Here is a 12,290-nt window from a genome sequence, read left to right on the forward strand (position 1 = left end):
ACAAACCGTACGGAATAAAAACACGCACGGTGGGATGTGACCAACGCTATAACAGGACACGAAAATATCCTGATAATGACATGTCTACTTTATAATGACTCGTTTTTCACTACATATTTCCGTATAATGACCCAGTAAGATAAATATATTGTATAATTGTATATTGTATAGATACTAACTTCACATTAAAATCATTCAAATCAATAAACAAAATTATTATGATAACAATACACCAGTTTACAGTTGTATCAGTGCGCATGCGCAGACAGTTGACCTCGGGTCATTGGCCCCGGAAGCGGGGCCAATAACTATGACCAGTGGTATTTATGCGTAAATTAAGATTGCGCCCATGCAAATGATGATGTGCGCGCACAATGCAGCGCGTAGGCAGTGATATCATCATAATTTGCATGGGCGCAATCTCAATTTACGCATAAATACATGACCTCTAGGTCATTGGCTTTGTTTAAAATGGCGCACACAACCGTAAACTGGTGTATTGTCTTTATGTTTAAAGGGATAGTTGAGTTCTGTTGCAGAGGGCGCTAAACAAAATAATTTGCTCTGAGATAATGAAAAGCCGAGTGTCAAATTTGAAAGAACATACAATTCAAATGGCAAAATCATCTTTGATCAAAATCGGTTCAGAGACGGCTGAAATATCCATAAATATAACGATTTCTAACACTTGTGTACCACCACAAATATTAGAAAATTTGAACCAGCCGTTGAAAGTCGTTGAAAAAACACAATAACGCCTTTTACGTTATATTCCAGCCAATGCCGATGTTGGCTTTTTTGCTGGCTTTTTCGTGTTGGTTATATTACGCACAATCAGCCGACCTATATATTGTTATTATCAATTAATTAATTAATTAACAGTCACCTTTTTAAGTGGAGCTGAATTGGTATGATCGTTTTTGCTAAATTTCACACATTTTGGGGTCTAAGATTACCTTCTTAGCAATGTTAGGTCCTAAAAGGGCATTAGCAATGTCATAGATAATAATAAGACAATAACCATGCACTTTGAAGGCATTTGCTATCTGAAAACAGAACTCAACTATCCCTTTAAAGAATATGCATTGCAGCCTGATGGCTAAATTATAAAATATTTTTACAAAAGTATTAACATGATAAAAAATACACTAAGTAGAATCATTAAAATACATACATACAATCTTTATGCAATTGTTAAGCACTCATGAGTGTTATATATACAGGTGAGTCTACTATTAAATGAGAGGTAAGTTTTAAATGCATAGATTAAGGTTAAAAATAGTATAGTGTGATGTAAATGATGGCCGTAAAAGGTAGAGTGTAGTAGAGGCAAGCTGCATGATTTTAAGAAGGCAGATGGAAGGGACAGATTGACAAGGAGGACTGAGAGTGCAAGAAAGAAAGGTAGAAGAGAAACAGAGGGAAAGAGAAGGATAGAGAGGAGGAGAGAGAGAGAGAGAGAGGGGGTGATGAAAAGAAAGAAGAAAGGGGGAAGGAGGTCATTCACACACAACAATACTATGAAATAACACGAACATTGGCAAATGTTGCAAGGTAAATTACAAGTAAATTTTACACAGTATATACGCAACATAACCGACAGAAAATTAGAAAAATGAGTTGTTAAATGTATGAGATCGGTTACTATACTAGGACCTCTTGATATTCACAAATGTCATGTTTTCTAGGACAGCAGCTGCACCTCTTGACATTGTCAACTTATCTTTTTTAAGTAACTATTTTACAAATTTCTACCAAATCGGATCCTAACAAAAAACTATAAAAAAGCAGAGTTATGATGCAGAATTCATACAAGTATTTGCGATAGCCTGATTCAGCATTCTTGGCTAAATTTAACAAAATTTATTTCCTATAATATCCCTCTAATATCCCCATAGTCCCAGTTAGTTGGCTCAGATCTGCATCGTACAATATAAAAGATGTAGACGCAGTATAGTATGACTGCATATCCGAACAAGGTGTAATTTCACATGTCCAGTGTAGACGCATACAATCCTTCATCCAAGTCATTGAGAGACAGGTAATTCTGTGAAAATCAAAAGAAATTAAGGTAATAGTAATAACAACAATACTAATACCAATAATAATACTAATAATAATAATAACAAAAGTCAGACATCATCATGAGAAAGGATAGGAAAGTTCAATTATCAAGGTGCCCACCCCTTATGCCCATGGAAAGAGAAATAGAGAGAATGTGGAACGTCTAAGTAGAGATGACTCCAATAATCATCGGACACACACTCGTGATGAAGAGGGGAATTAAAGGTGTCTAATCATTACCAAGATATACCCGAATCTACACGTCTAAGATCTGCAGAAGACAGCTCTGGCAAAACAGCAGAACAATAATATAGCATAGGCCTATATAAAGTCGCTCTTGATAGCACATCGTGCTTGTTGTTAAAACTAAATCTTCAAGAAAAAAATACGGACTTGATCCTGTTTTGTGGAATAGTAATGGCAATAATAATAGCATTAACAACAACAACAATAATTATATCAATTATAATGATAATAATGATGATACTAACGATAGCTTCATTAATATCTCACATATATCAACCCCAGGGGAAGGTAGATGCGAAGTACTATTGTTATACTGGCTAATTCGCTAAATGAATTCAAGGAATAAATCCCTTCCAAGTACCCATTTTCTACACCCGGGTGGAGAGTGGCAAATATTGAATAATATCTAGCCAAAGGCCATAGTGCCACGGCGGGACTGTAACAACGAATCATGTGATCCTCGATCCGGTGACGTATACACTAGATCACGACACTGCAAATTAACACCGAAGGTCGACCGCAATCAATGACTCTCACATTATCATTTTCATGTTTAAAATGAAGTTCGAAATTTGTCATGTAATATTTTGTTTTCATAATTGTATTAAAAAGGGAAATATGCAAAATATGATTATTTGATTTAAATGAATTTAAAAAAGTATGAAAATTAATATGAAGGATATGGCAAATCAATTAATTAAAAGAAATGTTATTAATCACAAAAATTGCAAAGTTAATAAAAGATCAAGGCTATAATTGTTTCCATTACACCTTTTTTGTGAACTGAGATTAATGTAGTAGCGGAATTAAACAAGTGGATATGTAATAAGGAAAACAAATAATGCATTACATATGTAATAGAAGAAGACAATTTGAGTACATCTTACATGAGTCTTTTCTAGAATCATTTCCAAACTCTTGAGGATCTGATCAAAGTTACTACGACGTGTAGCTTCCTTCTCCCAACAACCAGACATGACCGAATACCTGAAAGATACGAAAAAGATGATCCTTATCTAATAGAACTGAATCTAATACAAAGAGAAATACAAAATTCCGACAAATTCAAAGTTCACGTGCAACAGCAGTTTAATCACTAATGTTTCATTATTTTATGTGCGCACCCAGTCCGAGTCGTTTTATCACCTTCTTTTATATCATTCTTTGTTTTTATCCTTCTATCACTTTCTCTTTATATCTTTCCTTATGTCAATCTTTGTTTCTTCCTTCTACCACTATCCCCTTGTCTTATGTATTTCATTGTTTTTACCATTCTATCATTTTCTCTGTTGAGTGTAGACACATTATTTTCAGCTTCAGAATCAGATTCAAAGGAAAAATAGCAGAATCAAATGGATCGTGTTTCTTATTGTTTGGAAACATATCTGCATTTGATACCAAACATCATCATGAAATATAGGAAATATAAATATAGCATCGAGTGAGTCAAATTATGACATTTACAGAAAAATTCACTTGAAAGAGTAATATTTACACTTCTTGTCCACAATGGCGAGGGCGTGGCATCTGGTAACCATTGGCAACCTCCTTTTGGACAGTGTCAAAGGTCATTTTAGGGTATGGCCTCGCCCCTTAAAGAATCGAAGAAAAATAATTTTAAACATAAAACATTTTTTTTAATATACGAATATGTGACATCCGAAGCTATGGAGAGAAATTATATATATTTATCATATACATGTATATAATTTTATTCATTAACCCTTGATAGTACAAGCGGAATTAAGTGGACAAATTAGACTAAATGTTATTCATATTTGTGACATGTATTTGAATACGAATAATGCAATACAAAATCGCAAGTATTATTGGTGAGTCTTATAGAGTTGAATAAGTGGCTTGAATTCTTTATCTTTAAAATGCATCAAACAAGTATTAGTCACGATCTATTTTGGTTATTTAAGTGCAATAATTTATTTCAATTTTCTTCATAACACCATATGATACATGTGAAATGGAGGGGTTCGTGGTATAGTGTCTCATTCTATTGATTCTAAATCCAAGGTTTAAAGGTTCGAATCCCAACTCGGCACTTACTTCCTTGGGCAAGATATTAATCCTTATTTGAGACTCTCAACCCACTCTACTCCACCTGGCAATGATATTGCAAGGGTAATAAGAATGGCAAGGCCCTGATGAAGAACAGCTGTCACGCTTAAAAGGCTACCTACGTGAAGAACTTCATGGTCTTTAAGATGGTACACAAAATTGTATGTGATATTAACATTATTTGTTCACCTAATGTCACAATTTCCCACAAGACAATACCAAAAGACCAGTTATCTCCTTCTGTTGATTGGTCACCAGTGACCATGGTTTCAGGTGAACTCCATCTTGTTGGTTTCTGGGATGTTGGAAAGTACAAAGAAAGGTTTGAAATCGTGTTAACTTTTACGTTACAGTTTATAATCATTTATTCATGGCTTAAAACAAACCGTGAATGGCTGAATTGTTCACAATTTACAAGCAAATATGAAAATGTATACGAAAACAATATTGCATAAGGCTAAAATTAAACACCATGGTCAATAGAATTGCTGATAATCAGAGTGTATAAATATACCATTATGGGTTAAACAATTTAAGGGGAGAATTTCTAACGTGATAAATCATGAAAACACATAATTCCATGGTGACGTTTTGGTAGTTTCAAGATTTTCAGATATATTCTATCGATTAAATATATTGTGGTCATCATTAAAGATGTGCCGTCCATCTCTATGCTGATGATAATTATAATCATGAAATAAGGTGATAATACTCACACCTCTGCCGCTAAACAGTGATGAAGATAGTCCATAATCTGAAAGCTTGCATTGCTTTCTATCTGCTAGTAACACATTGTGAGCGCAGAGAGTTCCATGGATGATCTTTGTAAACAAAAAGTAGAAATAGATAAACATGATAACAATGATAAATAAATTAATTAATAATATCCACAAATATATAATCTGGATGTTATTGATACACCTTTGATCATCATAACCATCCTCATACCATACTGGCTTACTCCTCTCCCATTCTTCCACTTTCTTCTTCCATTTTGTAATTCTCATCCTTCTCGTATCCCCTCTGTCCTCTCCCCCTCCCTTCCCCCTTTGCCTTTGTTAATTCTCTTCTATTGAAAGTCATAAAATAGGTTACCTTCTTTGATGCAAGATACTGCATCCCTTTTGCAATTTGCCAAGCCAGTTTGAGTAGACTACCTTCATCGATACGAACTCCGTTTGGTTTGAGATTGCCGTATGTGGGTTGGGATTGCACCCCTGTTGTTTGTAGATGGGTGAGTAGGGTACCCCCAGAGATGAACTCATACAGAATACCACCTATCGTAAAATGGAAAACAATACTGAATGACATTGATCTTTAACACTGTATTTTATTAGACATCATGTTATAGTATACGAAAAATACCTTGAATAATTTTCAAATACAATTGATTGTTCTTCCAAGACAATCTTGTTTTACTATTTGTATCGTTTCTGGCTATTCAGACGCGAAGCCTACTCAAAATGCTTTGCACCTCTAGGGATGATAGCTTAGGTAGCGTTGCAAATTATTAGAATTAAATGCTCATATGCATGAATATGTAAAGATTTTAGCGACAATTATAAGCTTTTGTACTTAGCCGAGGGGTATTTTACCTTGTTCTTGACAATATCCCAGGCACTTGACAACATTCGGTTGATCCGATAGCTCAGAAAGGACCTTGACAGCTCGAAGAACGTTGGTTGATTTGGTCACTTGATCTACGAGAAGATACATCTTATTTATAACTATATATTTTTGTTTTCAATTTCGAAGAGAGTCGTGAGTTTAAGTCATTTGCAGAAGAACTCAATCACTCAGTTGTTAAGAAGATTGAGGGGAAACTGTGTAGATGAGGGAATGCAAGTATTTGGTGTACTCTTAAACCGATGTGTTACTGTATTCGTTTGTTTTGGTCATCCTGAAATTGAACTTCTAGAAAGCTGAGGGCATCTCTGCTTATTTATGATAAATACAAGCTCTCATGATGTTCGTGCAGGCTACATTGATATGCACGAAAGCGATTTGCATGTCGGTCATTTTTAACTCATTATTTTTATAGGGAGTGGTTGGCAAAACCTCACCTGGAATCTGCCTGATAGCAACGTCTACTTGGCCTTGATTCGAGCAGAGTTCTCCCTTCCATACCCCGCCAAAGTCACCGCGTCCGATTGAACCGAGTCTGGTGAAAAACGTCACATTTTCAGGAGCAATGATTGGGGAATGGGGTGAACCGAGTTTGAGAGATGTGTATGCTATAAAACATAAATAAAAAAATTATATCACAAGGCTTCTAATACTTGAAGGATCAAACACATGTAATACTTCCCTGAATAATTTCGCACATTCGGGGAGCTTGGCTAAAGCCAGATTAATATTGTTACTTTGTAGGCACCTTGAGCATCCCATGGATAAAAACGTGCGTTTGTATGATTATGAGAGCTTGTTCTATGTTTGTTTTCCCACGAACAAAGCCATAAGTATCTCTAGTGTTGTTGTTTTGTGTTAATTGATGATATTTTACCTCATGTTTTTTCTTTGAAGCATTCCTAACTATCATAACATTGTGATGATTTTTCACATTTTCTCACCTCTATCTCCGTTCTGAATCATCTCATACGCCGTGTTGTCGTTTGCCTCATGGGATATATTTCTCCCTTCTCTGTGAGAAAAAACAACCATGTGTGGTTCCTTAATAAGACATTTATATAGATAGTGTCCTGTTTATTGTACAGCGCCATCTCATAGCCATCTCTATATAATTTCTAAATACTCGTATTCGGAGCAGTTTTGCTCGTTTTATGCTTTGTTCTACATAGCTAATCGTTTTTGTTTTCCACTTTACGAAATATATATATATATCCATTTTCCGTTCGGATTGACTACTTTGCAATACCCTTGAATTTAGAGAGCGTCATAAAAATACAAACACAAGTTTCACCTCTTTTTTAAAACATATTTAACATGTAACCCATGATAAATGATATCGTCTTTAACTTGGTGGTTTCTCACATAATTTTACATCCGAATATTGTTGTGTGTGCATGTACGTGCGTGCGGGTGGGCGCATGTGTTTGTGTGATTAATATAATTATATATATTAATTTTCTGTTGAATATTTCGAACTGCTAAATACTAACCTAGAAACGATTTTCTGTGACTCTTCGAAACCTGCAGAAATAAAAAAGGAGAGGAAGAAGCAAATATAGAAACTTTGATGGATATTTTCTGTGCAGAAAATAGGTATATGACTAGTTTATCAACAAGGAAGTAAACTTAACTTAGTCTCAAGTAAATGGATCTCTATTCTGAGGTGTTGGTATGATGTGGTTAAGCACATTCAGGAAATCGAAAGATGTTATGATATGCAAGGACAAATTACCTTCGCTATCAATGTCCATTATTAAATTTCCTTAATCTCTTTGAGCAATACCAAGTCAATATGCTCATGCCCTTTGGTAAGGCATTTATCCTCCTTACAAACACCCTCAGAGAGGACTTACAGCCGTCATATTTTATACATACTTTCTAACAGTCAGTTAAAACAATCATGAAACAAACATTTACATAGCTTTTCTTCGTTCTGATTCCATATCGCTAGTAGAGTTGATGAATATAATCACCTGGTCTGGTCTCATGTCTCCTCAACATGATGAATTGAATGATGTTGATGATGACAGAAGCCACTAACAGGATGGCTAAGACAGCAATACCTGCAGAGGCTCCAGGACTCAGACCAGTTGGCACACATGTACATGGTGTGCGATCTGGATGGTGAGCAATGTTTAATACAAGATCTAAAGACACAAGCTTCTAGATGAAATCATCAAACCTATGATTAGTTTTCTACAAATACTCAGTAGTTGTATCACACATGCTAACGGGTCGATTGCTCCAGATCCATTGCATACACTAGCCGAATTATTTGCTCCAACGCTGGACCCTGTATAAATGATCCTAATCCTTACCCTAAACCTTACCTAAAATCCGATCGTAATCCTAGTCCTTACCCTTACTCTTAACCTTACTTAAACCCCAATTGCAACCCTTACCCTATAATTTTGACGAAAACAATAACAATGTCGCCGGAACAAATGTAAGATCACCATACCATTTATATAACATACAGGTATCTATAGATATATAATAATTTCAAGAACCAAATTTATTCCCAATAACTGTAAAAACAACATACAATGATAACCGCGTTTAAAGGTACTATGCCCCATTTGCAGGCTAACAAAATGAAAAGGTTATATTCCAACGGCATTTGAAAGTAAATACTAATTTAGAACTTCCCTAAAAAAAAAGGGGGGGGGGGGGCTTGAAAATGTCTTTAAGAGGAAAAATAACGACTATAATAGTTGTCAAATCGACTTAAGAGCTGTAGAGCCAGTAAGTTATAGTCTGATTTTCAGATCATTGTACCGAATGGTTGTACGTTTTATGCTGCGCAAAGGTTCAATCAGTTTAATTTTGGCCATTACAAGAAGTGGATTATTGACAAATGCTCATGTACCCTTAACAGCTCTTTTTTATGTTTGTTATTACCAAGAAAGACAAAAAGTCAGTCAGTCACTCGATAGTGTCTCACAGTGAAGTCTAGCAAGTAAACGGGTTTCCTTGCATAATTTGAATATTAGGACACTGCTAACGTTTACATTTCACAGAGAGGACATACATGACATATACTCTTAACTCCTGCAAGTTCTACAGAAGTTGATGTTGGCTGCAAAAGGGACATACTATAGTATCTTTAAGCCATACAAAATAAAACTACTAAAATAAAAACATTCTCACATTCTCATGGACAGCAACCCTGAATCTTTCTATAGTACTATATCTTTCAGATACTGAATAGAATAAATCATCGGGGGAATTCCCGATTTAATTCATTGCGATCAAAACAGAAACCTCTTGACGAAATTGAAAAACAAGTTTGTATGCGTATTCACCTATGCTATGAAGCCTCGCTTCAACCATTGCATTAACAGGACTTTGGACTCTGGTCCGTGTTCACAAATACATGGTAGATTAATATTTGCTGAAGTAACTAGGGAATAATATACATTGCTTGGATGAATACACATCCTTTGATATTGATTTTTCTGATATTTGTATATCACATATAATAATTTATAATGGCATAGTTTATTACAATGGCTCATTCATCAGGAGCTTAAAGCGATGAAATGCCTGTATTGTTAAGATTGTACAAAAAAGTTTATTAGAAATATTGTGACCGATACCTCCCTCTCTCTTTCTGAGGAGCTCATCTAGCAACGTACTGTAGTCTTTTATATTCAGATTCGGAAGAGACTTGTATTACTGTAAACGCTGTTATTTTCAGCATCAAATTTACTTCTTTATGTACACTGTTGGTCATAATGGTGGATTAATTATTTTCACCCCAGTTAAGGGAAGGATTTTAAAAAATTATTTATTTCTAATAGATCTAGATAATGGCATATAAAAATTCTCAGATTTTATTGAATATTAATTTGCGAGTGTTTGTTTCGCGTGACTGGTTAATCATATGTGTGCTACTATGCTAATAAGCTAGGGAACCTACGTCCTTAAATCATAATTGACAGTAATGAGAATTAATGCCTCACAAAAGGGCACTAATATAGCTGATCGACACGATTTTTATGCTGGGGCCTCACAGTAACGAGGCCATTGCTTAGCCCCTGAATCATGACTGTACGCAGTGTTTGCTAGGGTACGCGGCCGCCCCCACAAATCCCCCAAAACGAAGAAAATGCAATAAATTGTGAAAAAATTCATTGCATTTCCCCCGGCCCCCAACAGGAAAACTTCCTCTGTAGGGCCATGCATTATAGTTCAAGGCATCAACTACATGTGTGTTACTGCATGACGTTCATGTACACCTCACAACCATGCCTGCGTATGCACGCCATTGCCTACTCTTACAAGCACACCCGACTTTGGACTGACAAAGGGAAAACTGGAGAGAAAAAAATCCTCAAATCATACGATTCATCAGCTACATGTATACAAATCTGTATTGTATTTGACGCTTAACCCTAATAAGGCCGGGGGGGGGGCATTATGGCCCCCCCCCCCCCTCCACGATTTTTCTGATTGCTCGGGAACGGATATGGATGGCGCCCCGCCGCTCGCTGACTTTTTTCTTTCGAGTCTTGCGCAACTTTTACAATTTTTTTTTTGAAAATCGGACCTACGGTTACAGGGTCACGTGACCTTTTGTCTTTGCATGTCAGCCCGAAAATCGCTCATTTTCGTGATTTGTGTACAAAACATATGGAAAAGTCATTTTTCCTAAAAACAGATCAAACATAAGTTATTGGGTCTTGTTTACAGTTTAGGTGGTTGTTTTGGGAGTCATAATAGTTGAATTGTAGTAAGAAATGACATAAAACAACAAAAACAATGAAATACATAAGTTAAAAAAACATTAAAATACATAAGAAATTATCAAAACAGGGGATAACATAAGGAATAAGCTGGCTCTTTCAAATTTTCTTGTTGTATTATTATTCAGAATGGTCTAATGAATATATGTTGTGAAAAAGAATGCTTAAAGGTAAAGACCAGTAATGGTCATGCGATTGCATTGTGAAAGAAACGTTGTGGAATCGATCAGAAAAGGTTGATCATCTAGCATCTAGCATCTGCAAGGTTCTGGAGTCATCAAAATGATAAGAAATTTGGCCCATTCTTCGTAAATTTACAAGCACTATACACAGAAAGATGTATATGGGACTACCCTATCTCTCTCACCAGACCATGAGAGAAATAAATTTACCAAATATATGAATTAGTAGGCGGTTTCCCGGCAAATTTTTTATCATCATGTATTAGTCAAAACATATTCTTTCACATGATTGGTAATGAGAGCTTCCATTTCATTTTTTGAAATTGGGGCGTTGCCAATACTGGTCTTTACCTTTAAATATGAATAATATATGATTTATGGGTAAAAATGTGACTTTTATGACTTTATATGCATAAATTACCATAAATATGCAAATGAGTGAATTTTTCACAAAATTGAAATTATCACATTATTCTATACACTTCCCTTGATATGCGTGCAAATTTTCGCGGCCGAGATCTTAGGGGGGGGGGCCATAATGACCCACCCCCGGCCATAATAAGACCTCAAATACCCCGGCCTTTTTAGGGTTAAGGCTTACCAAACACGACAAGTTTAAATTGGTAATCTCTATAACATGAAACCCTATACCATTCGCTTTAATATGTAGTTCCATGGATGCACGTGCATGTATTTTTTGAGTTGGGATATGATACTATAAAGCAAAATACTTTTATTGTAAGTGCATCATGGTTCTAAATCTATATTCAAAAGTACAATGTAGGCAAGTCTGACAAACATGCTAATTCATTTCAAGAATAAACGTGCATGTATAGACAGTAATTTAAGTAAAATTGGAAAAGTTTTTTTCAAAATTACGTTGAACTGGGTCTGTATATAGCCCTAAACAGAGCATTTAAAAAAAAAGGAAATGTAGATAATTTGTCATTAGGTCACCATACGAATTTCTCTTTATCAATTTACATCAAGAAAAAAACCCTTGCTTAAACTCAAGAATATTCATGTATTTGGAGGTAAATTTTCAAATCGGAAATTGATTGAATGACAATTCCATAATTCATTAAATCGTATTTGGTATGTAAACATATACTACTTCCTTGGAAAATACTTTTCTAGTAATGGCCTCTACGTTATTACTATTAAAAATGCATATTGTGAGAATGTAACTGTAAGCATTCCTTACATTTAACTCATAGCCTGCCATAAGGCTGCATGCACGCTATTGTTAAGGTGCCATGTACACGCTAGCAAGCTATTGCTCCTCTGCTTCTTGCATGATTGCACGCATATGTAATAGCAGTTATTGTTCATGCCCATTGGACTGTGCCTA

The 12,290-nt window shown here is 35.4% G+C and overlaps 1 protein-coding gene across 1 annotated transcript; it reads right to left on the minus strand.

Moving 5' to 3' along the window:
* Window positions 1-1,777: 1,777 nt before the first annotated feature.
* On the minus strand, window positions 1,778-7,007 carry LOC105443826 (tyrosine-protein kinase receptor Tie-1-like). The gene is made up of 9 exons (XM_030978297.1): window positions 6,951-7,007; window positions 6,444-6,614; window positions 5,976-6,080; window positions 5,476-5,657; window positions 5,097-5,201; window positions 4,570-4,675; window positions 3,806-3,902; window positions 3,198-3,297; window positions 1,778-2,047 (listed from the first exon to the last, which is right to left on the minus strand). The coding sequence occupies exons 1-9, from the start codon at window positions 6,970-6,972 to the stop codon at window positions 1,988-1,990; spliced, it is 948 nt and encodes a 315-aa protein (XP_030834157.1). The 5' UTR covers window positions 6,973-7,007; the 3' UTR covers window positions 1,778-1,987.
* Between the last annotated feature and the right edge of the window lie 5,283 nt (window positions 7,008-12,290).

This window comes from Strongylocentrotus purpuratus, unplaced genomic scaffold, assembly GCF_000002235.5.
Source record: "Strongylocentrotus purpuratus isolate Spur 01 unplaced genomic scaffold, Spur_5.0 spur5_scaffold_1, whole genome shotgun sequence".
Lineage (NCBI taxonomy): Eukaryota > Metazoa > Echinodermata > Echinoidea > Camarodonta > Strongylocentrotidae > Strongylocentrotus > Strongylocentrotus purpuratus.

Bases quoted from the DNA above. Each gene is read 5' to 3' on its own strand.
- LOC105443826 (XM_030978297.1), bottom strand. From the start codon at position 6,972: ATGATTCAGAACGGAGATAGAG. The intron at 6,081-6,443 runs GTGAGGTTTTGC...ATCTTCTCGTAG, and splicing joins TGCTATCAGGCAGATTCCAG to ATCAAGTGACCAAATCAACC. The intron at 4,676-5,096 runs GTGAGTATTATC...CCAACATCCCAG, and splicing joins CACTGTTTAGCGGCAGAGGT to AAACCAACAAGATGGAGTTC.